Raw genomic sequence first — 22000 nt, forward strand, 5'->3', positions numbered from 1 at the left:
AAATACAAAATGGTGCATCTAGGTATACTCTTCAGCTACATCCCTCTGCTCCATCTGTTTTTAATGCCTGCAATACAATCCAGAATCAAACACAAGTGCTGAAAGAGCATTTATTTTCTTGAAAACCGCATCTGTACAAGAGTGGATCTCAGTTTCGCAACTTCCTCCTGACAATGACATCAGACCTCACGTCGGCTGTGCACAAGTCTTGTCAAAGGCTTCAGTTTACAAAATAAAAAACGTAAATGATGATAAAATAATAAAAATCGGTAATTATACTCCAGTTGCCAGGATTCCAATCAAAGTCGGAGCTTTTTCTGAACCCGATAAACCTGTTCCACATGTTTGTTTAATAAATAAAACTTGCTATTCACAAAAAGTATTTCTAAACAAATTCGACAAACCTTTCCAATACACAGAACACCGGAACCAGAACAATAATTGTATCCAAGATATATATATATATTTGGAATTGTAATTTTCGGTGTATTCTAGAACTCATCAAGATCAGATCTGTGTGTGAGGATGCTGCTCAAGCTTCATCCGCCTGAAAACAGACTGTATAATACTTTCCTCATTACAGCTGGGCTGTACGAAAACACTGTACTCGCTCTGTGGAAGTTCCCAGGCATGTTGTGGTCCTCGATCCAGCTGCACTTGCAAAATATCTCCAATTGGAGGAGATGCTTTTGCCCTCAGGGGGCGGTTCAATTACATGCAAATATGATGTCATATTGTATTTACTGCATGTATTATTTTCCTACACCATCTTCAGAACATTAGAAGTCACTTCAGAAATGCATCAAGCCAGTGGAAAAGGCAAGTGGGGGACTGCAGAGTAAATGACATGTGTTGCATACACTTCCACCAACTCAGAACATCCCCAGTCACCTTGGTTTTCAATGGGCATTCAATTAATCGAAACCTTGACTCTCTGTACTTATTTTACTCATGAGATAAACACAGCTTCATCTGCAGCACGACAAGATCCAGTATTTCTGGAGAGCAGAGTGACAGTGGACTGGTTGTGGTGAGCTCCCCTTTTGGAGCCACACCGCGCCCAGTAACGGTCACGCGGAGACCTGTCCGAGACAGACGGGCTGTGCTGCTCGCTTAAGATATGGCTGAAGAAAACAAAACAAACAAAACAAAAAATGGAAACAAAAGCAAGAGAAAAATAACTTAAAAATATATAAACAAATTAAAAATAATAATTAAAAAAAAAAAAAAAACATTTGAGATTTATGCATTATTTTGTATGTATGTGGTGCAGTGTGACCATAGCTTTCCAAATCCTGGCCTTCAGGTGTGGCAGGGGGCTGGATGCTGACAGGGGAGGGGTGTGTGTCTAACACCCTGGCCCTGAACCTGCCCAGTATCCACGGAGTGTCTCACAGAGGCTGCACCATGATCTCCACAGGTCTGTCCTCTTGGGAGTGGGGTGGGACTGTGGGGGGGGGGGGTATTGGGGGAGGACCAAGATCTGCAGACTAGCGTGACCCCACCCCCACTACCTCCCCCTGCCTGGTTGTGCTCTCTAGAGCCCTCTGCCCCTGCCAGGCCTCCGTGTCGTCACCCTGCGCTGGTCAAGGCGAGCTCACAGTTTTACAGGGAAAGGTGTCGGCAGACGAGGCGGGCATTCTGCCAGCGTCGCGCGCGGGTTGGTCTCGAGCGGCGTCGCCATCCTGGGCCCTGCGCAGGCGTCACGCTGAAAGGGCCGGCGGGGGGGTGGGTCTGGGGGCCGAGGGGGGGCAGGGGAGCGGTCCCTGGTGTCAGGAGACGTGCGAGATCAGTCTCACTCTGGTGTTGATGAACTGTCGGCACAGGGGGCAGGTCTCCAGCAGGAAGGCACACTCCATACACATGCCGCTGCAGGGACATGGAGCAGAATGGGGACAAGTGAGGGACATGTGGGAGAGACATGTAGATTTTATAAACTTGCAGATTTAAACATTACGCCGTGCCAAACTACTTTACAACTACCGGTTCCGTGGCTCCATTTTTAATTTGAGCCCCTGCAAATGCCAGTTCAGACTGTGCCAGAACAAAGGTGCCACAATCATCCTGTGTTGACAGATCCCGGGCCCCAGATTATCAGGTGTGTCAGAAAGGTGTTCCATCCTCCAGGCTCAGGGTCAAGGTGGACCCACTGCTCACTGACACGGTGCCCAAAGAATGACTGCCAGCATGGCCTGTGTCTGAGGCTCACCTGTGCCCGCAGGGCCTGAGCTCGGTATCGGCCATCTGATCACAGCACAGCGTGCAGCAGTTGTCTCTGATGCTCACTTGTTTCAGCAGAGCCAATCGCCGATGCCTTTAAAATAAATGAGAAACCAATCCGTCATATTTTAAACATGAGCCCATTATGGGCAGAAACACAGTGTTGGCACAATGAGTTACTGGGTAACAAATATGAGTTTCAAACTTTTAAGAGTCTGACTTCCTCTTTTTGCAATAAAGTTAATTGTTTAACATGCCGTAAATGGGTAACAAAGGTTACTTAAACCCAAATCAGCAATAGTTTACGTAACCTTGAGCAAAGCCTTTCCCTTTAACACAATGCATGATCATGCAGGGTATTATTTGGTTGTTTCTGAAAAAGATTCACTGTAATTTATCTGACTATTCAACCACAGATTTTGAAAATGTTTAAACACCTGAAATTGCTTTAAAATGTAAATATATGATGAATGAAATACAAAAAATTAACCAAAATGCGTTTTTTCATTAACCCTTTACGCTCCTGTCTACTACATATCCAAGTTGTTTTTTTTTGGGGGGGGGGGGGGGGGGGGTTGGAACAAAGAAAACAATGCAAATGCAATAAATAAATGTTTTAGTTTACAATATTATAATAAGTTTTGTAATAAAAACAAACAAAACACTCAAATGCAAATAGAAATAATAACAATACACGGAAACATTACGCAATACATAGGAACTCAAAAATAAAACAATACACAAACGCAAATTAAAATAATACACTAAAATGCTATAATAAACAATGAACAGTAATTATTAAATAAAACTCAATTTCTATGAAAACCTGTGCCATCACCGGTTTGCTCTGTGCCATTTATTGAAATGTTCAATACAATAAACCTGAAGGACTGCGCTTCACGGCTCTGCGCAGCATTGTGATGGATCTGGCTGCTGCAGACACTGTTTCACTGCCTTGTATTCAGCACTGTTTTCTGAACATATTTCTTCACAGCACTGCACAGCTTTTACAAAAAAATTGAACTAATAATACAAAAACAATAATATCAATCTCTACTTATATACCTGTACATTGGAAGCTATAAATAACATGCGATTGGATAAAAAGTCACAATCCCCCTCCCCAGCTTTCTATATGCATTCCACTGTATCAGCACAGGTTTCGTTCTGAAAGGCAGAAACGCTAGACTGAGAAGCCACTAATAGAATAAGAATCTTGATGTACGCAGGTACTGCATGGTACTGTGTGAGGGTTTTAATCTGGCGTACGTGTATACATCATGGTGTTGAATTGGTTAAACAGGAGGAAACACAGCCTCACCCGCAGCCATTAAGCAAACCCAGCTGGCACCCTGCCGCTGCACTGTCACCCTGCACCCAGTCCAGCCAGCCCCCTCACCTGGGTAATATGATCTTCTCATCTGACTCCAGGGAGGCATAGTCATTGAAAGTGCTGAATTTCACAGGAGGCTGGTGTCTGAAGGGCTTTGCTCCGAAGTTGAACTCACATTGTTGGTAAGACATGAAACTTGCAGCTGCAAAAAAGCCTGACCTGAAAGGGGGAAAGAGCAGGCACTCAGGATTCCCTGTCCTCCAATGACAAAAGGCTTGTGGGTCAACATCAATTTGGGATATTCAGGTGTAAAAACACAATGTGTTGATGCAACTCCTTCAAAGCCCAGCCTCAAATGCATTTCCATATCTTCAAAATTAAAATAATTGGACAGATAGACTAAATACGCAGACATTTGAGCAGCAGGACTTACGTGGCCGAGGAAAACACTTGTTTCTCTGGGGGAAGCTGGTTGCCATTTAAGTAGAAAATCATCTGCTTCTTACTCAGGTCCAGCAGGAATCCTATTGTGTCACCTGCATGAAATGACATCAACAGCAGTGAGGCCCTGTATCTTGAGGCACATGGAGAAAAAAAAGCATCATCCAAACCAAAGGGACAAAGAGCCTGTTTACACACTGGACATGAACCCAGGCTGAGGACCGGACTAATGCACCTCCACTAGATTTGTGTGGGAGAGTGGTGAAAATGAATAGGGTCAGTAAACAGTATAAAAAAAAACAACTAAAAACAAACCTATTAATATTCATCTGTCAAAAACAAGCAAGCAAAACATTCTGGAATGACTCATCATGTGGTTCAACTAATTAAGTATGGCATCAATTAAGCAATGAAAGCTCTGGTGGATGCTTAGAGGGATAGAGCCCAGGTTTCCTTCCCCCATGTTAAAGGAGGGTGTGGGACAGCAGTGAGACTACTCACCTTCCTTCCAGCAGGGATGATTGTGCGGTTTACTCCGCGCATTGTACCAGATCAGCTGCCGGCAGCCATCGTACGCACAGGAGTACTCATCGTCGCCTATCCCATAGCCCTCCTGCGACACAGAGTGAGAGAGATGCAGAGACAGATAAACAAGTCAAACATGGAGAGAAGCCAGAGTACATGCTATGGTACTATCAAACAACAGTGAAATTCACCTTCCAGCCTTATCCAGCCATACTGTGCAGCACAGCTGTGGTTTTGTAAATTATTTCAGCACTTCATGACAGTAATTGAGTGGAAGGATATTTAAAGATACTTGTTGCACCAGATGTCAATATAATCACTGGGAACAAAGGTCAGTAGCAGAGTAATAAATAAACAGTGTGGTAATTGAACTTTTATGACCTTGCATGTTCATAATGGGTAACTAATTTCTTCTACTGATTTATTCATTTTATTTTTCATAAGCAAAAGGTCAATGCTGGAAGGGAAATGCAGCCTGTGTTTATGTTCTGGATAAAAATATAATAAAATAAATAAAATAAGCCAAGAGCAAGCACGTACATGGTTCAGGAATTTACTGTCTTTCGTGGCCCAGCCGATCTGCATGACTCCTGAAGTTATGACTGTGACCTCATAGTACCAGACTCCCGAGTCTACGCAGAATGTGCACCGCACACTCTCAAAAGAGGAGGCATCGCAACGCGCCTGGGAAACAGGACAGGGAGTCAGACACCACCAAAGTGACCGTATTCGCCAAACTCATCCCACGTCACGTAACACAAACCAAAAAGTACACAAAAACCAAGGCAGGATCCCCATGAGGCATGTATGTAGCTTGTCCAAGTCAATGTGTGAAGGCCACCCAGGTCCAGATGACTCACCTCCAACCCGTTGGGTGAGATTTTGAGATACTCGCTGACGTCGTTGCTGTTTAACATGGCGTTGATGTTGTTCAGGTTGACTTTCTCATAGGTAAACTGTCGTCCCTCTTTCAGAACTGCGGAGAAACAACAGCGCAAGGATCGTCTTCAGTGACAGGCAGGACTGCTGCGTGAGGAACTTGCACTTGATCCCAAAACACCCAAATTCATCCACATCTGTGCAGAGCAGAAACTGCACCTCTAAATACTGGTTAATTCCTTCATCCCAGTCACCCTCTCCAGCCTGCCTCCCTCCCTCCCTTTTTATTTGTTGTCATTCCACCTCTCCCCCCCACCCTCTTGTCTAAACATCACCCTAGAGGTTTTGATGTCAGGCAAGTAACAGCCTTGACAGAAGCCACTTACAGAGATTGTCCAGACTCCACTGGGCGCAGAATCCAACTTGGCGCTTCAGGAAGTCCGTGTGGTTGGCCCAGGTCTCCAGCATCATGAGCCGGTCACTGATGCAGGACTCTGAGACTGTCAGCTTGTTCTCACCTGGGAGGAAGAGGAGGAGCACAATATCAGAATACTACTACACCACTTGATTAGCCTAGTCCTGAGCAATGAAAAATGTCTTCAGATCAGTTCAGATACCTAATGGATTGGAAAACACGTGCCTAAAATATTGAAAGTTAACGATCATGTTTGGGGTGTACTGTTCTCTAAGGGAAGGGATCCCACCAAGTGGAAGATGTCGGTATTGTTATCCTGAGACAAATTCTAGTATTAATTCTCCTACGAAATTCAGTTTGGCAGAAACAATACAAAATAAAAACCACTACAAAACAGGACTCACTTGTCTGTGAAAACTTCTCAAGTGCAATGAGGGCAAAGAGCATCACGGTGGGATGAGCTTCAGAGCTCTGAGGAGAAAACCACAACAAACAGCTGTGACTCAGCATCCTGCTGCAGCAGCACTGGCCATCATTAGAAACACGGGCGGGGCAAGTGAGAGAGAGACCCATTTCAGTCACTGGGCCTTTATTTATTAATACTGCAGTGCACGGAGCAGGAACAAACAAGAAAATAATTAAAATAAATGAAAGAACAGAAGCCTCCAGCAGGATACAGCAAAGTATTGTGTGCTGCATTGTTCAGTTCAGGGGAGATGCCTTTCCTCCTTTGCACAACAGGTCTGTCAGTCTGGGGGTCAGTTACTCACCAGGCTTTCCAACAGGTACTCCAGAGTCCCTGGGCTGAGAAGGCCAATGCTGGCTGGACCTGCAGAAACAGTTACAGCTCTCAAAACGTGTCACAGCATGGGCATTCACACCCTGCCCTCACATGGGAGGGGCACTTTACATGCTCAGGCGATGCAAGGCCCAACCTCTGCCATGTCCTGGTACAGGCCCCAAATCAAGACCTGCCCCTCGAAGATGGGGCTTTTGGGAGACCATGATTCTCAGTGTGACAGATGCAAACGAAAGGATATGAAAATAAAACGACGCTGCATTACATTACACCTGCTCTAACCTCTCCTGTTTCAATACAGTCTTGATGTAGTTTGCCAAGCCAAGCTCTGACTGAGAGCACGGGTAACACTGAAATGAGGGGGGGGGGGGTTACTGTGATAAAAGCGTGTAATGCTGTGGCAGAGTACTTTCACTTCCTGGTTTACCTGCCAGTTTCTCCGCTAGGCATCCCAGGACGGCGGTGGTGTTCCGGTGTTTGGCGGGAATGGTGGCGTCCTGACGTGCGACCGCGCCACTCAGATTCAGCATCTCGGAAAGCTTTTGCAATGCGTCCTGTAAGAGAGACACATGAGAGCGATGCCCAACCCCACCCACGGCTGCTTTCTCTTTCCTTAACCACATGAAAAGGCTTTGCTTGGGTGTTTTAGACCCCAAAATACTGCCTGCAGTTATATATAAAATAAGGAGATCCATATGGAGCAGCTATGAAACTATGAAACCTCGACTCCTGCCATTTCATACTAATGAGGTTAAATCACTGTGGTCTGTCCAGTCTCTGAGAGCGAGTGGATAAACATTAGGTCTGTGTGTATGTGTGTGTGGCAGAAGGGGGGTAGCTATGATGCAATGTACGGTTCCCCCCCTCTTGGCATGCCAGCATGACTTACTTTGGTTGGCAGTGGGCACTCGTCGAGTAACAGAGTAATGACAGCTGGACCCAGAGGATCCTCCAGTGGAATCACTCTGATCAGAGACTGGACCACTTCCAGCCAGCCATCATCTGTCAACAGGAGAGCACAGGGAGAGTCAGGAGAAGTCAGGGTGCGGGGAATCCAGCTGGCAGACGCACAACACTGGCTGGGCTTCAGCACTTAGCTTGCGGAAAACAAAGGGAGCAACAGATACTGAAAACTCTAGAGCCAAAGTACGTCACCCACAGACATCTGCAGCGTGGACAGCTGCACTGCACTGCTACAGCACTGCGTTCCGAGTACTGCTTCGGATGTAGTAGCAGGGGCAAAAAAGTAAAACTGAAAATAATAACAATAACTAGTCATTTAACTGATACTTTTATGCTGATTACACCAAGTAGGGGCTAGACCAAGTAACAGCTCTGCCTCACCTGAGAATTATAAATTACTACAGTAATGATAACAATAAAATCAAGAGCTCCAAGCCAATTGACATTACTTGAAGAGGTGAAAGAGGCTAGCAGGGCTGAGGCCTCTGGTCAGATAGTGAGATCGATTTGTTAGCGGCAGATGGATCGCAGAATCCCGCCCAGCCGTTGAAGGGCTGGGCAATTTCTAGCACTCAGACAGGGTGGGGTGCGTGTGAGGAAATGTGAAGACCGTGTCACATGCCCCCCACACAAAACTATCTACAGTGTCCTGGTGGACATCACAGAAATGGTTCTTTCAATTTGAGAGGTTTTGTGTTTGCAATGGCTATATTCAAACTTTCTACTTAACTGAACTGCAAGAACTGTATGGCCCATAGCATCCCCCAACTTCCTGCTTACAGCTTTGGGCTTCTTCATGTAACTGCTGGACTTTTATCAGTGTCAAATCAACCCAGAAGCCTGAGAAAGTCACTCAAGATAAAATACAATGAATTTAAAGAATAAATAGGGTACGGACAGACAGAGGAACTGTTTTCTAGCCCTATTCCTCCGTATCTGAAGCCTTCCACAAAAGAGTTCTTCCTCGCCTAGAGTGTTGTTGTTATTAATAGTCCGTCTCCCCGCCTTCACCCCCCTCAGAGGTAATGAACCTGGCAAGCCAGAGGAACACGCTTCAGAGAGATCAAAGAGATACTACAGAGGAAATGCAAGCGAGCAGAATTAAAACAAACAACCCTCTTAAGAAACTGACAGGAATTTAAATGCCCCTGGACAAGGGCGTCTGCTAGTAAACAAATAATAATGTATAAAACCTCATTATGGACGTCCATTTTATATTTTATAATTATCCGGTTTTTAAACAGCAGATCCAAAACATTACGGTTATTCACTCACAACACACGTTGCTACAACGGCTACCTGTAACACATCTGCCTATTCATTACTATCAATAACTCATCCCCTAGGCTATGGCCTTTGCGAGGTTTCTGGCAGCTGCTACAGGAAGAGCCTGTGTCTATGGTGTCGAGATGCGAGGCCTTTGAGCTACGGTTTCTCCAGCAGCTGCAAGAGACGGGAGACAGTCTTGGGAGACATCCCCTACTAACAAAGGGACGGAGATTGAGCTTGGGAGTTCAGATAAAAGATCAGAACAACAAGCCATAAACTGACAGGGCCGCTGCTTTAAAAGTCCAGAGCCCTAACTGCTACGCCACACTGCTGCCTATGGGCGTTTATCATCTGCACAGTCAAGCATACACCGTTTCACTATGCATAGTTCAGATCTGGATAGTAACATGTCACTGACATTCAGAGCTCTGCTGCTGGGGTCTGTATACCTGTTCATACCTGTTGAGGCTGGCTTGCTCTGCGCTGCAGCTCACTGAACCCCTTTAGAAGCAACCTGCAGGCCAGCACAGCCACCCGTTCCCTTCCCAGTCATTAATCTCCTTAGCTCCCACGTCCCCGTCAGCACTTTCGCAGAGGGCAAAGGGAGGTGGGGGCGGGGCACGTGTTTCTATTGATTCCCTATTATGTCCCTTCACTGAAGATAACTGATTTATTTACTAACTCTTGAATACTTAGACTAAAAAAGCAAAAAAACTATATATAAAAAATAAAAAAAAAACTCGACCAAAATATGAAAAACAAAAACAGGGCGGTCCCCTGCATCAAAAGTCCTTCTCAAGAGGCCAGTTAATCTGAGACATGACCACAGTTCCTAGGGCTTTTAAATCACTGTGGAAGTTGCTAAACAAGCTATTTGTTCAGGGAAGAGAATACTAATTAAAAATAATAAATAAAAATGATACATTAATGTAAACAGTGAGTGTAACACACGTCCCAACTTGCACAGCGTGTGTACAGCACTCACAAGGGACTGCAGAGCTGCTTCAAATATTATTAGGCTTGCTGTTGTTTACTGCGACCACTTGTCATGTCCCAGGGGTCTAAATCTAATATTTTTAAAAATGCATTTAATAAGGCAGAGTTATCTATGGAGCTTAATTTACTTGTTTCAACTTTTCAAGCATGCATGCATTCATTCATTAACACCAACATTCATGTGAAACTGGATTAGGACGTTTCCTCCATTGCAAATCACTTGAGCAGAGGAAGCCCTAGCTGTCCTACAGATTTCTTGACAGATAAAGGCACGCAGCATTCTGCCAGACACCATGAAGGCTGTGACCTGCCCTCCAGCAAAACTAATAGCAAAAGGAAGAGTATTTTCCCTTTTCAACAAAGGAAGAAAATCTTCATTCACAAAGACATACTTACACAATGTGTTGGGGGGGGTGTCTGAGATGAAGATATCACTGGCAATGTTTTTCTTCAACTCATTAAACTATTGTACTGTTTAAATTTGATAACAAAAATAAACTTTTGACCCCATAATGAGAATCAAGACAGACCCAGTCTCTGGGACTCAAAACAACACAAAAGTATAATTTATGAGATGGGTCAGGGGGGTGGACATTTAATTATACGTTTCAAAGCAAAAGCAAATGTAAACATAAAGAAGGGGGTGGGAAAAGGGTTCTGCAAATTTCAAATATTTATTAAAACATATATATATATATATATATATATATATATATATATATATATACACACATACACACACACACACATATACATACATACATACATACATACACACACACACACACACACACACTACTGGTCAAAAGTTTTAGAACATCTCAATTTTTCCAGATTTTATTTAAATGTATGCAGTTTAATGTCTCAATGTATTAAAGCATAGAATAAATAAACAATTGTAGATAAAAAAAGAAATCATGGAATCATTTTGTTTAACAAAATGTAACCCCTTAAACTGACAAACCCCTCTGGTACCCTTAAAAAGGCACCAAATCTGTGTGCTTCTCTTTAATCCCATGTGTACTGTGGAGGAAAATATAAATAATTTTGTGCTTCTGTGCTTTGTGTGCTGTGACCCTGGAGGTTTCTAGTAACTATTAATTTGCCTGCATTATTATGCATTTTCTTCTTTGATGCACATTGTCTAAACTTCATTACAGTGAAATTATCTTTGTTGGTGATCTTAAATGGTGTTGGTTAAAGCCAGTATTTCAACTGTATTGTAAATCAATGAATCAATTGGTTAATTCAACAATTTGCCAAATCTTAAATGTCCAGAAAAATCTACTCTAATTGATTTGATATTGACCATATCCTCATATTTAAAGAGTTTTATTGAGCAGGCTTTTTTATGATTTATTTTATTTTGACTGGAGCAGGATTGAGCTCATTCCTGATGTGGAAACTGCCTGGAAATTCTTTCACAATGGTTTCTCTCAAATTATAAACAAACATGCTCCATTCCGCCAGTTCACAGTTAAAGGGCGACATAATCCACGGTTTTCGGACGAACGCAATCTAGCATCGGCCAAGGCAAGGAAATCAAGTTCTGATGCTGATTGGCTTATATTTAGGCAGCTGCGAAATAAAAGTGTTCTTCGCTACTTAGGAAGGCCAAATCTGATTTTTTTTCATCAGTTACCACCGAAACTGAATGACCCTAGAAAGTTTTGGAAAACTACAGAGTCTATTTCTGGCAATAGTCTTACTAATGAATTACCATCATGTATATTGAACGACTCGGTTACTGTGTATGACAAAACTGAAATGCTGAATTGTTTTAATGAGCACTTCGTATCTGGTAAGCCGTTTGATTCCATTTCCTCTGTCTCTGTTCAACCTTGTGTTGATGAACCTGTGAGAATTGGTCAAACGTTTCGTTTTTTGCCTCTCTCAGTGCAGGAGGTATATAAAGCCCTGAAATCCTTAGATACGAGAAAGCATGCAGGTCCTGATTTTCTTGATCCCTGCTTTTTGAAATTGGCAGCTGATTTTATAGCTGAACCACTTACATTGATCACACTTTTTATTGATCATTCTAAGGCTTTTGATACAGTGGATCATGCTATACTCAGAGGTTGTCAAGCATAGGTCTCTAAGCATGCTGTTTCATGGTTTGCTAACTATCTGTCTAATAGAACTCAATGCACACAATTTAATGGGCTTCCATCTGATACATTGTGTGTTTTGAATGGCGTGCCCCAGGGCTCAGTACTTGGTCCTCTCGTATTCACTATTTATTTAAATAATCTAGACACAAATGTGCAAAACGCCCAACTTCACTTTTATGCTGATGACACTTATTTATTGTTGTGCCTCGACTTTCACAAAAGCGTTTCAGAATTTGCAAACTGCTTTTAATGCTGTTCAACATACCTTGTGTCAATTGAAGCTTGTTCTCAATGAATGAATGCTTCTGCTCAGTGTTTGAGATCAATTGACACCCTTTAACATGGAGCATTGAAATGTATTTTAAACTGCAAAGCAATTACACACCATTGCACTTTATATGCTGGGGTTGGCTGGTCTTCCCTAGTCACCCACAGACTCTGTCACTGGTATATTTTTATTTATAAAGCCATTCTGGGTTTGCTACCTTCTTATTATTGTTTTTCTTATTATTAGAGTACTTGTATTTGTTATATTGTATTTTGTCATTTATATATAACGACTTGCTGCTGCCTATCTTGGCCGAGACACTCTTGAAAAATAGATTTTTAATCTCAATGAGCCTTTCCTGGTTAAATAAAGGTTTAATAATAAAAAGGCACTGCACATAACACTGCCAAATAATGGTTTCAATAATTTCAATAAAAACTTGAAAAATGGGGGTGTTCTAAAACCTTTGACCGGTAGAGAGAGAGAGACACAGAGAGTGAGTGAGCGAGTGAGTGTGTGTGTGTATATATATTTTTTTTCCCCAGGAGTTAAAATACTCTTCAAGATACAAGTGTACAAGACCCACCCACCCTTACTCCAGACCTCACATGAACCAGCCTTCAAATCCATTAACATTTCACTGTATTGCTGTTGCCGTCACACTTACCCGTCTCTGCCATTTCATGCAAGGTGATCATCGAGTAGGGGGGCTCCTGGTCACTGCAACAGAGAATAGCAAAAGACATAACTGTCAGCTCGGGTATTTACTCGGCCTCTGGCTCAAAAGGCTTATAAACACAAGTTGTAATATCTTCAGTAATCATGTTCACAAGAAAACAGCCTTGTGATTTACGATTATTAGTGTAGCGGCCCTTGGCAGCCTATCGCTATTATCTTGGCTCAGTCTTAAATGGGGCAGAACCATTAGTCATTCCTGAGCATCCCATTTGTAAATAGGTTTCTTTTGTCGTCGCCCCCCCCACCGGGTTATTTCGCCCTTGATATTACTTCTGAAGTTTAACAGCTCATTTACCGGATTTTATGAAGACAAGAAGAATTTGCATTTAACCCCCACCCAACTACCCCTGACTCCCAATCCACCTAGCAGACAGTAAACCAGTAATGAGATTTCCTGCTATGAATTTCAGATGAGGCACTGAACCACTCAGTGCTCTAAGGGAAAGCAGAGGCGTGGCCCCTTGCAGTCTTTGAAGGGGGCACACTCCAGCTGGGTCCTGAGTTTCCCTTTATGGGGGGACACAAAAACAAACCAACACTCCAATAATGAGCTCTAGAATCAGTACCCCCCTGAGCAGCAGTTGAGACCAGCACGGCAGCTGATTGCACTTCTGAAGTCATGCAGTCAGTGCCAGCACCAGGAGGAGGCTGCAGTAGAGCCCATATATCCTGGGGGCTCACGAGCGGTCAATACAGACACATCCATCCAAGTTGCTAAGAAGAGCTTGAATACAATGCACGGGAGTGATTTGCGTGCGTCCATGTCAGCAGGGAGCAGCACTGCCTTGTTAACATCCATCACTGGAAGCACCGGCCTGTAGGACAACCGAAATAACACCGGAGCCGAGCGCAACCCCAAGACAGAAACAGCATGGGGAGCCATTTGCCCAGATAATGCTGACTATTTAAATTATAAAAATAAAAACCCCAAATGATTATAAATCAACAGTCTGTACCGAAGCAGAGGTTCTCGGCCCCAGCACTTCTAAACCTGAAATGCTGTGGGATAACGGGTGTGAGCGCTGACAGTCCGGGGGTGGAGGAGCACGCGAACGGTGGCAGGAGTGCCGGCACAGAGCCTGATCTCTCCGTGTTGCCTAATAGCTGGTGAAGGATGAGACAGCACTGAAAAAAAAAAAACATGAACACACAAAAGGTGTTGCGACAGCCCGTCTGCCAAGGAGAGTCATTCAATAAAATTCATAAAGAGCAAGCCAAATAAAGAAATGAACAAACTGCTCATTAGACAGAAAATGCCAGGCTGCAGATCTGTTCTCCTCCCTTGCGTTAACAGACAAGGATAAATCTCATGCCAGCTGTGCCAGCCCGCAGAGGCCGAGTGATGAATGAACGGGGAGAGGGGGCACGTCACGGTGTATCACCTCTTTGGTGCAGTGCTGCCAAAAGCGACCCATAACCAGGCTGAGAATAAAACAGCATCTGTACAGAACTGCTCCTCAAACGCTGGTACCCTGCCACCTTCACACCATCATGCTGTATGGCTTCTCCATCAACTGTGGTAGCCACCCTTGGAAAACTTGCCCTCTGCTGAATAAGTGATGAAGTGTGCACTTTTCCCTGGCTCGGTCCAGGACATGTATGAACAGGCTCGCCGCATAGGCCACTCTTACAATACCGATGTGGATCATGTAGTTTTGTTTCCCTCACCAGTGGAGAGCTCATATGATCCCCTCCAACACAGGAACACAGACACACAAGCTCACACACACACAAACGACTGACTGACTAACTAACGAGGGGAATTATCCCAAGCCAAAGCATGACACTCACAGAACACAAATCAGATGTTTGTGGCGTTATCAGGCAAGCACAAGACACAATGCAGGCAACCCACATTGATTTCAACAATAGCACCTACATCCAAGCTGATGCCTTTGATTCATTTTATTTTTGAATGTCTTGGTGGGTGGCGAGCAGGATGTTTATGCGATTTCTCACCATTGGGGTTACAGTTACTGAGGTGTAGAGACAGTCTGAGCCTAAAAGGGGAGTAGAGGACAAGCAGCAGCTACAGTCTGTGCCAGGGCAAGCCTTGCTGTTCCACTGGAGCCATAACAACCATAACAACAATAACCCCGGGAAAGTGCATTTCTCAGAACTAGCTTTTACTTTATATTCTCTCTTAAAATGCCTCTGTAATAACACCATTAGTACACACCCCTAGTTCCTTTTCAATACTTCCAGTCCTGTTCAGAGTTTTAAGGCAGCTGGGGTTTAACCTACTGCTTGTCAATAGAGGAAAAAATGAATGTATATATACACACACACACATAACTTGTCTAGGTTTGAAGTCTTAAGTGTTGAATAAGTGTCTCAACCATGCATTTGATTTTTAAGTTCAGTTTCACCCACATACATCACCTACTTACTTGTCCACTAGGGTCCTGATCACAGCCAGCGTATCCAGCACCAGCCCGTCAACATTTTGCTTTTTTCTCCTGGGTTCGTGGGGGCCCCGGCCGCGTCGGGGCGGTCTCACGGGGTCTCTGGGCCGGCTGCGGCTCTCCGGCTCGGCGGCGGAGTGGGGGTCCACGGGTCGCAGCTGTCCGTGCGGCGCCGGGACGTCTTCCACGTCGCTCTCCTCCCTGCACACGCAGCTGTTGCCCATGGTCCCAGCTGCCGAAGTTTCCCAAAACCTTAACAAGTGCAGCTCTAGTGTTAGCAGCAGACTGCGCGCAAGGCTCCTGCTGGCACAGAATACAAGCCAGGCAGCTACGATCATTTAGAGAGTTTACAGGACCATCTCTTGACAAGCCCGAGCGGTATGTCAATCATGGTGTCGCCATTCGTCGGGAGCGGGACAGCGAGCCGGGCGACAGCAGATGCGCGATCAAGCATCATCTGCCCACGTCCTCATCAGCCAGGGTTTCGGAATCGACACCTGAGAAAAGACAAGAAAGGTGGATCAACACCAAATGCATGAACTGTACGCCTTGTCGAAAAGCTGACAGATTCACAAGTGTCCTGTGTAACTTGCGGGCGACCTAGGATATCTGCCGTTTTCAATCCGAACCCCCCCCCCCACCACTGAAGATGCTACTCTTAGCGATCATCTTACGTCCAGGAGAATGAGACGCAGTTTCACAGCTTTACTCTTCTCCACTTTGCCTCAGAGTCACCGCCTTACTACTTCCTTCAGAGGGAGAAACTAACAAAGTCACGGTGGGAAGATCTAGCTAATTGGGGATGCTGTTGAGCAAGTTTGACGTGACCTGACTGACCTGACTCTCAAACTATACCCGTTTATAACCTGCACCGTTATATATTAAATAATAGCTTAGGCAAAACGTACCGTCACATGCAAAGTATCCTTTAATGTAATTATCACCATCAGCATCTCAGCAAAATGTATCCCTGTGTAAATAGGCATAATGTACTACTGTGATGCGTACACTAAGCCCCTGCGTTTGCACCTTCTACACGGTACGGAAATATAATTAATCTATTTAGTAATAAGTCTGCCACCAATCCCCGGTCAGGAAACGACGTGCTTATTTAACACACCACATTAAATCCATACAGATTCCTGTGTAGCTGCGATTCTTGTGACTGCAGATGTGAGCTCTTAAAAGCGCTCAATAAATCACCTTTATATACGTCGGTAGACATGTCTCTGCAGTGTGCAGGACAAGCTGCTGCATTTCAAATAAGAGCAGCGAGATACGGTTAGATCACACAGTATCTCTGCCGGCTGCCAGGTCTTACCCTACACAGCAGGAAACTACATGTCTGTCTCAGCACTGCCTGTCTTTCCATGAGACACTGGTAACAATGTGGCCGAGTAGTAACACACACAGCTACAGTAAAAACAAACAAATCCAAGTGTCTAAAATGAACCGATACGCGGTTTCTGTATTCGTTACATGTAGCCGGCCGTTCAGAGCGAGTCAGTCCCAAACAATGCTTTACAGCACAAACGCCACGGTGTAATAAGCCATTATTAGCAACGACACAGAGGTGTCCACCCACACCTACCCTGCGGACAGCGGAGATCCTCGGCGTGCGCTCCCCACTCTACCCCCGGGGATGGCTCTCTGAAGCAGGCCTCTCCGGTGGAAGGGAAGTCTTGTAAGTTTATTCGAACCGGCAGTAAATGGCAACGTTTACAATGTCGCCCCCCCTTCCTCTTGGAGTATCACGCACACACCTCCCCGGCCGTTTTCGGGTTCTCTTTTGTTTGTCTTGACGCTGGAGAAACGGCGTGTCTGCCGGTAAACCGATGTAGAGTGGTGATCCCGGTAATCAAAAGGTTTTTCTTCCCCCCCCCTTCTCGGTTCCTCAGAGTCAGGCGGTGAGGGGTGATGACGTCAGTGTAGGAACTATTCAAGGTGACGTAGCTGTTCTTCGAAGGTCCGGGGAGGCTCCTCCTAGCAACGGCGGTACACAATGGTCGCGTCCGTGTAGTTCTGCGCAGATCTGCGCCGCTCCGCCAATGGGATCGGCGCAATCGCGCAGATCTGCGCAGACCTGCGGAAATGTGCGCTGCACGAAAGCGACCATTGTCTGTCGTGGCAAGTTCCCTATTTTTCATGCGAATGAATCCGAACACAAAGGTGGGGGGATTCTCACATGGGGGATTTCTGTGTAACTCACCCCCCATGGATGAGCATGTAGTGGGTGGGGGTGGGGGGGCATGTACCAATCGCAAGCGCGTGTTTTAAAAACGATTTGGCCTGGATGGATCTCTATTTTAATGTGTAACTTAAGCCAAATTAATACGGATATGTGCGTTTTAGCGGCTTGATAATTTGAGGTGGGGGTACTGATAGTCAAACCACATTTTCAACCAATTAAATTAAAAAGCAATACATATTAAGTACATTCTGCTCCTTTAGAGTCTAATTCACAGACTGTGGGGGCGTATAGTCTGAAAGGATCCGAAACTTGCCATTCTCAGAATAGAAAGGTTTCCCAGAATAATAATGCAGTGGATCCTTTAACCTGTATTTGTTAATTCATCACTGTTGGATTATTAATATATATATATATATATATATATATACACTCACCTAAAGGATTATTAGGAACACCATACGAATACTGTGTTTGACCCCCTTTCACCTACAGAACTGCCTTAATTCTACGTGGCATTGATTCAACAAGGTGCTGAAAGCATTCTTTAGAAATGTTGGCCCATATTGATAGGATAGCATCTTGCAGTTGATGGAGATTTGTGGGATGCACATCCAGGGCACGAAGCTCCCGTTCCACCACATCCCAAAGATGCTCTATTGGGTTGAGATCTGGTGACTGTGGGGGCCAGTTTAGTACAGTGAACTCATTGTCATGTTCAAGAAACCAATTTGAAATGATTCGACCTTTGTGACATGGTGCATTATCCTGCTGGAAGTAGCCATCAGAGGATGGGTACATAGTGGTCATAAAGGGATGGACATGGTCAGAAACAATGCTCAGGTAGGCCGTGGCATTTAAACGATGCCCAATTGGCACTAAGGGGCCTAAAGTGTGCCAAGAAAACATCCCCCACACCATTACACCACCACCACCAGCCTGCACAGTGGTAACAAGGCATGATGGATCCATGTTCTCATTCTGTTTACGCCAAATTCTGACTCTACCATCTGAATGTCTCAACAGAAATCGAGACTCATCAGACCAGGCAACATTTTTCCAGTCTTCAACTGTCCAATTTTGGTGAGCTTGTGCAAATTGTAGCCTCTTTTTCCTATTTGTAGTGGAGATGAGTGGTACCCGGTGGGGTCTTCTGCTGTTGTAGCCCATCCGCCTCAAGGTTGTACGTGTTGTGGCTTCACAAATGCTTTGCTGCATACCTTGGTTGTAACGAGTGGTTATTTCAGTCAAAGTTGCTCTTCTATCAGCTTGAATCAGTCGGCCCATTCTCCTCTGACCTCTAGCATCAACAAGGCATTTTCGCCCATAGGACTGCCGCATACTGGATATTTTTCCCTTTTCACACCATTCTTTGTAAACCCTAGAAATGGTTGTGCGTGAAAATCCCAGTAACTGAGCAGATTGTGAAATACTCAGACCGGCCCGTCTGGCACCAACAACCATGCCACGCTCAAAATTGCTTAAATCACCTTTCTTTCCCATTCAGACATTCAGTTTGGAGTTCAGGAGATTGTCTTGACCAGGACCACACCCCTAAATGCATTGAAGCAACTGCCATGTAATTGGTTGGTTAGATAATTGCATTAATGAGAAATTGAACAGGTGTTCCTAATAATCCTTTAGGTGAGTGTATATATATATATATATATATATATATATATATATATATATATGCAGGTTAATATCTCATAGTTTGTAATCAAAGTAGTAGTATAATTGAAGATAGAATATGCATCAGTTTGAAAAGTAAGTAGATCAGAATTGTACTTGTCCCCCTACATTGCTGTTTGCAGCTATATTTATGATGATGATGATGATGATTATAACTGATCATACAATGGAAAGAGACCCCAAGACTAATTAAGATTTTACAATAATAATTTTACAATAATTTGTAATATGCAAATACGAGCCCAGTAACGAACAGACAAGTGGCTAATGGAACAAAAAGTGTCACCTGGACTTAAAGTGTCATACTTGAGGAAAATATTTCATATGTGACCAACAAATGTCATAAGGGAACATATTGTAAAGTAACAGCAGCACCTTCTGCCGCCCAGGTTGACCAGTTCTATTGCTAGTTGTTACCATAGCAAGTCATTTTAGGATTAGTAATAATATATAGGCGTCACTGATAGTATATTAACAGGTGGATTAGTGTATGTGCTACTATGTAAGTCAGCAATCTGTACCTCAGAAGCGGCGATATACAGTATGTGATTTAATAATAACAGCATATAACAGTCTGTTAGTGAATAAATCATTAAAGTGTCTTTGGCAACAATGGCATGTTGTAGGGGACAAAAGGGATGCATCCTTGTCATTGGTCCATATGATGGTACCACTACACCACTGGTATGTGTGTGTTTGTCAGTCAGTGTGTGGGCGGAATTCTTCTCTGGGAATAGACACTATCACAGACTTCCCCCTGGCCAACACAATGAGTGTAACGGGCAAAGACAGGGCTTAATCCGTTAGTGTCGCTTTTCGGTCACACTGTCGCTGTGTAATCGGTTGCAAAAGCCCAGCGCTGTAGCAGGAAATGGCGAGGAGGATATTTTGTTGAGTTGCAGTTTAATGTCAATACAGACTGTGTTGGTTACTTTGGCATCAAGTACACTATGCAGCACGTTACTGTGCTTCCCACGGCACACCACACTGCAGTTTACAGCGTTTTTACCACACTACAGCGGTCTAGCACACTACACGAATCCGTCTATCGTGTTTGCATTGAAATATAATACACAGCATAAGAAGTCTTGCTAGAGACTACAATTCCCAGAGTGCACTGCGCGCAGAGGCGGAAGTGCTCGGAACAGAAAGTGCTCGGCCGCTGGAGACACACGGGAGGATTGTGCTGTGACACGACGCTCCCCGGATTAGCCAAAGCTGAGGTGCGTGAGTGTTTTGGGACACGTTAAAACGATTGCGTTATCATATAAACAGCTGTTATTAATTACCTAGCCAGGGGGTGAAAGATCAGACTTCGTAAATCAATGTGTTTGTGTGTAATTCGTTGATTACAGGAGAGGCTAGGCTTGATACGGATTAGGAGGAAGCGTCGTTTCAGACTACCACCAGTAAGCGCACCATCCAATTGAATATGATATGTAATCGTTAACTAATTTCGTTTGCATTATTATCAACATTGGAAACATTTCTAGTGCGCCTTTTCACTTTCTATGCAACACCCAGTTAAACTAGACGAGCAAATCTAGACACCTTAACTCACCGCATCGTAAAATTAATTGCAGTGTATAGCAGGGAATAAAAGTTTCACGTTGATAACATTTCCTCCATTAGCTGCTAGTCAATTTGATGACTTGATTTTAGTGCCAACGTCCTCATCTAGTACGGCATGTAATAATTGTGTGCACATTGGCATTAACGCGGTGGATGTAGCCTGTCATGACAGATCTATTGCAACATATTTTACATATTATAAAACCTGATTTCCATATTTATGTAACAGGTTCTAAGGTAACACTGCTCTTAATTTTAAGAAAGTCTCCGTAGTTTATTGGTCTGTGCCATTTCTAACTAGTTTTAAGTTTGAAATTATGAATTGTTATAAACCCATCTAATTGCAACATTACGTTGGTACATGTATGTGTTGTTATCTAGTGGTGTTTTTGCTCAGACATCCCCAGAGCCCCAGTGTCGCTGGGTGCAACATTGCTGAAGTGCCCTGCATCCAGGTCTGGATGCACAAAATACTCCTGGCTTGTGTTCCACCCTGACTGCTTAACTACTTAATTGACCCAATTAGTCACAGTGACCATCTTGTGCTGTGGGTCACGGGTTGAGAGGCCTGATGTGTAAAGGCTGCAGGACGTGGACATTCAGACCTTGCGTTTCCTGTGACAGCTGTTTGAGAGTGAGCTTCCAGATGGACTCCCCCGGTTCCCCTTTGCTTTGTTTAAGTGACTGATCAGTCAACTGACAAACAAACAAACAACCCCCTGCCCCTATAGAGAGCATCAGGAACTCCCAGAGGTTTCAGACCTGCTGTGTTTCACTGTCTCTCGGTAAACTAAACGTTCCAAATTAATTGCTCTACAATCCCAGTGTCCCGGATAGTGCTGCTGTGGTGCCCAAAAATGCAGGGCTCAGCCCAGGTGACCTCTGCCTGGCTTTCCTGAAGGATAGTTTGTACTGCTGTGGCAAACTCTTTTCCAGGAAAGAGACACAATCCTCCAGGTTTTAAAGGTCTCTCAAAATGGTAGATAATTGTAACCTATACCTTGAACAACACAGTGATTGTGATTAATAGACCCCAATAACTGAATCCATGGAGTATTGATTTGTATGGATACAACTCACTGTGGCTTTGAGGGAGCCACAGTGAGTTGTATCAGACTAGTTGTAATATATATATATATATATATGTGTGTGTTTCTACTGTTATTAGGCTTTGTTTACTCTTCGC

At 44.1% G+C, this 22000-nt stretch overlaps 1 protein-coding gene across 1 annotated transcript; it reads right to left on the minus strand.

Annotated features, from left to right (window-relative positions):
* Nucleotides 1-96: 96 nt before the first annotated feature.
* Nucleotides 97-17277, minus strand: rspry1 (ring finger and SPRY domain containing 1). The gene is made up of 15 exons (XM_066713501.1): nt 16954-17277; nt 15348-15859; nt 12887-12939; nt 7502-7614; nt 7040-7166; nt 6584-6642; nt 6218-6284; nt 5785-5916; nt 5380-5495; nt 5060-5203; nt 4496-4607; nt 3987-4089; nt 3620-3772; nt 2210-2314; nt 97-1869 (listed from the first exon to the last, which is right to left on the minus strand). The coding sequence occupies exons 2-15, from the start codon at nt 15698-15700 to the stop codon at nt 1773-1775; spliced, it is 1734 nt and encodes a 577-aa protein (XP_066569598.1). The 5' UTR covers nt 15701-15859; nt 16954-17277; the 3' UTR covers nt 97-1772.
* Between the last annotated feature and the right edge of the window lie 4723 nt (nt 17278-22000).

The sequence above is a fragment of the Amia ocellicauda genome, chromosome 9 (assembly GCF_036373705.1).
Source record: "Amia ocellicauda isolate fAmiCal2 chromosome 9, fAmiCal2.hap1, whole genome shotgun sequence".
Lineage (NCBI taxonomy): Eukaryota > Metazoa > Chordata > Actinopteri > Amiiformes > Amiidae > Amia > Amia ocellicauda.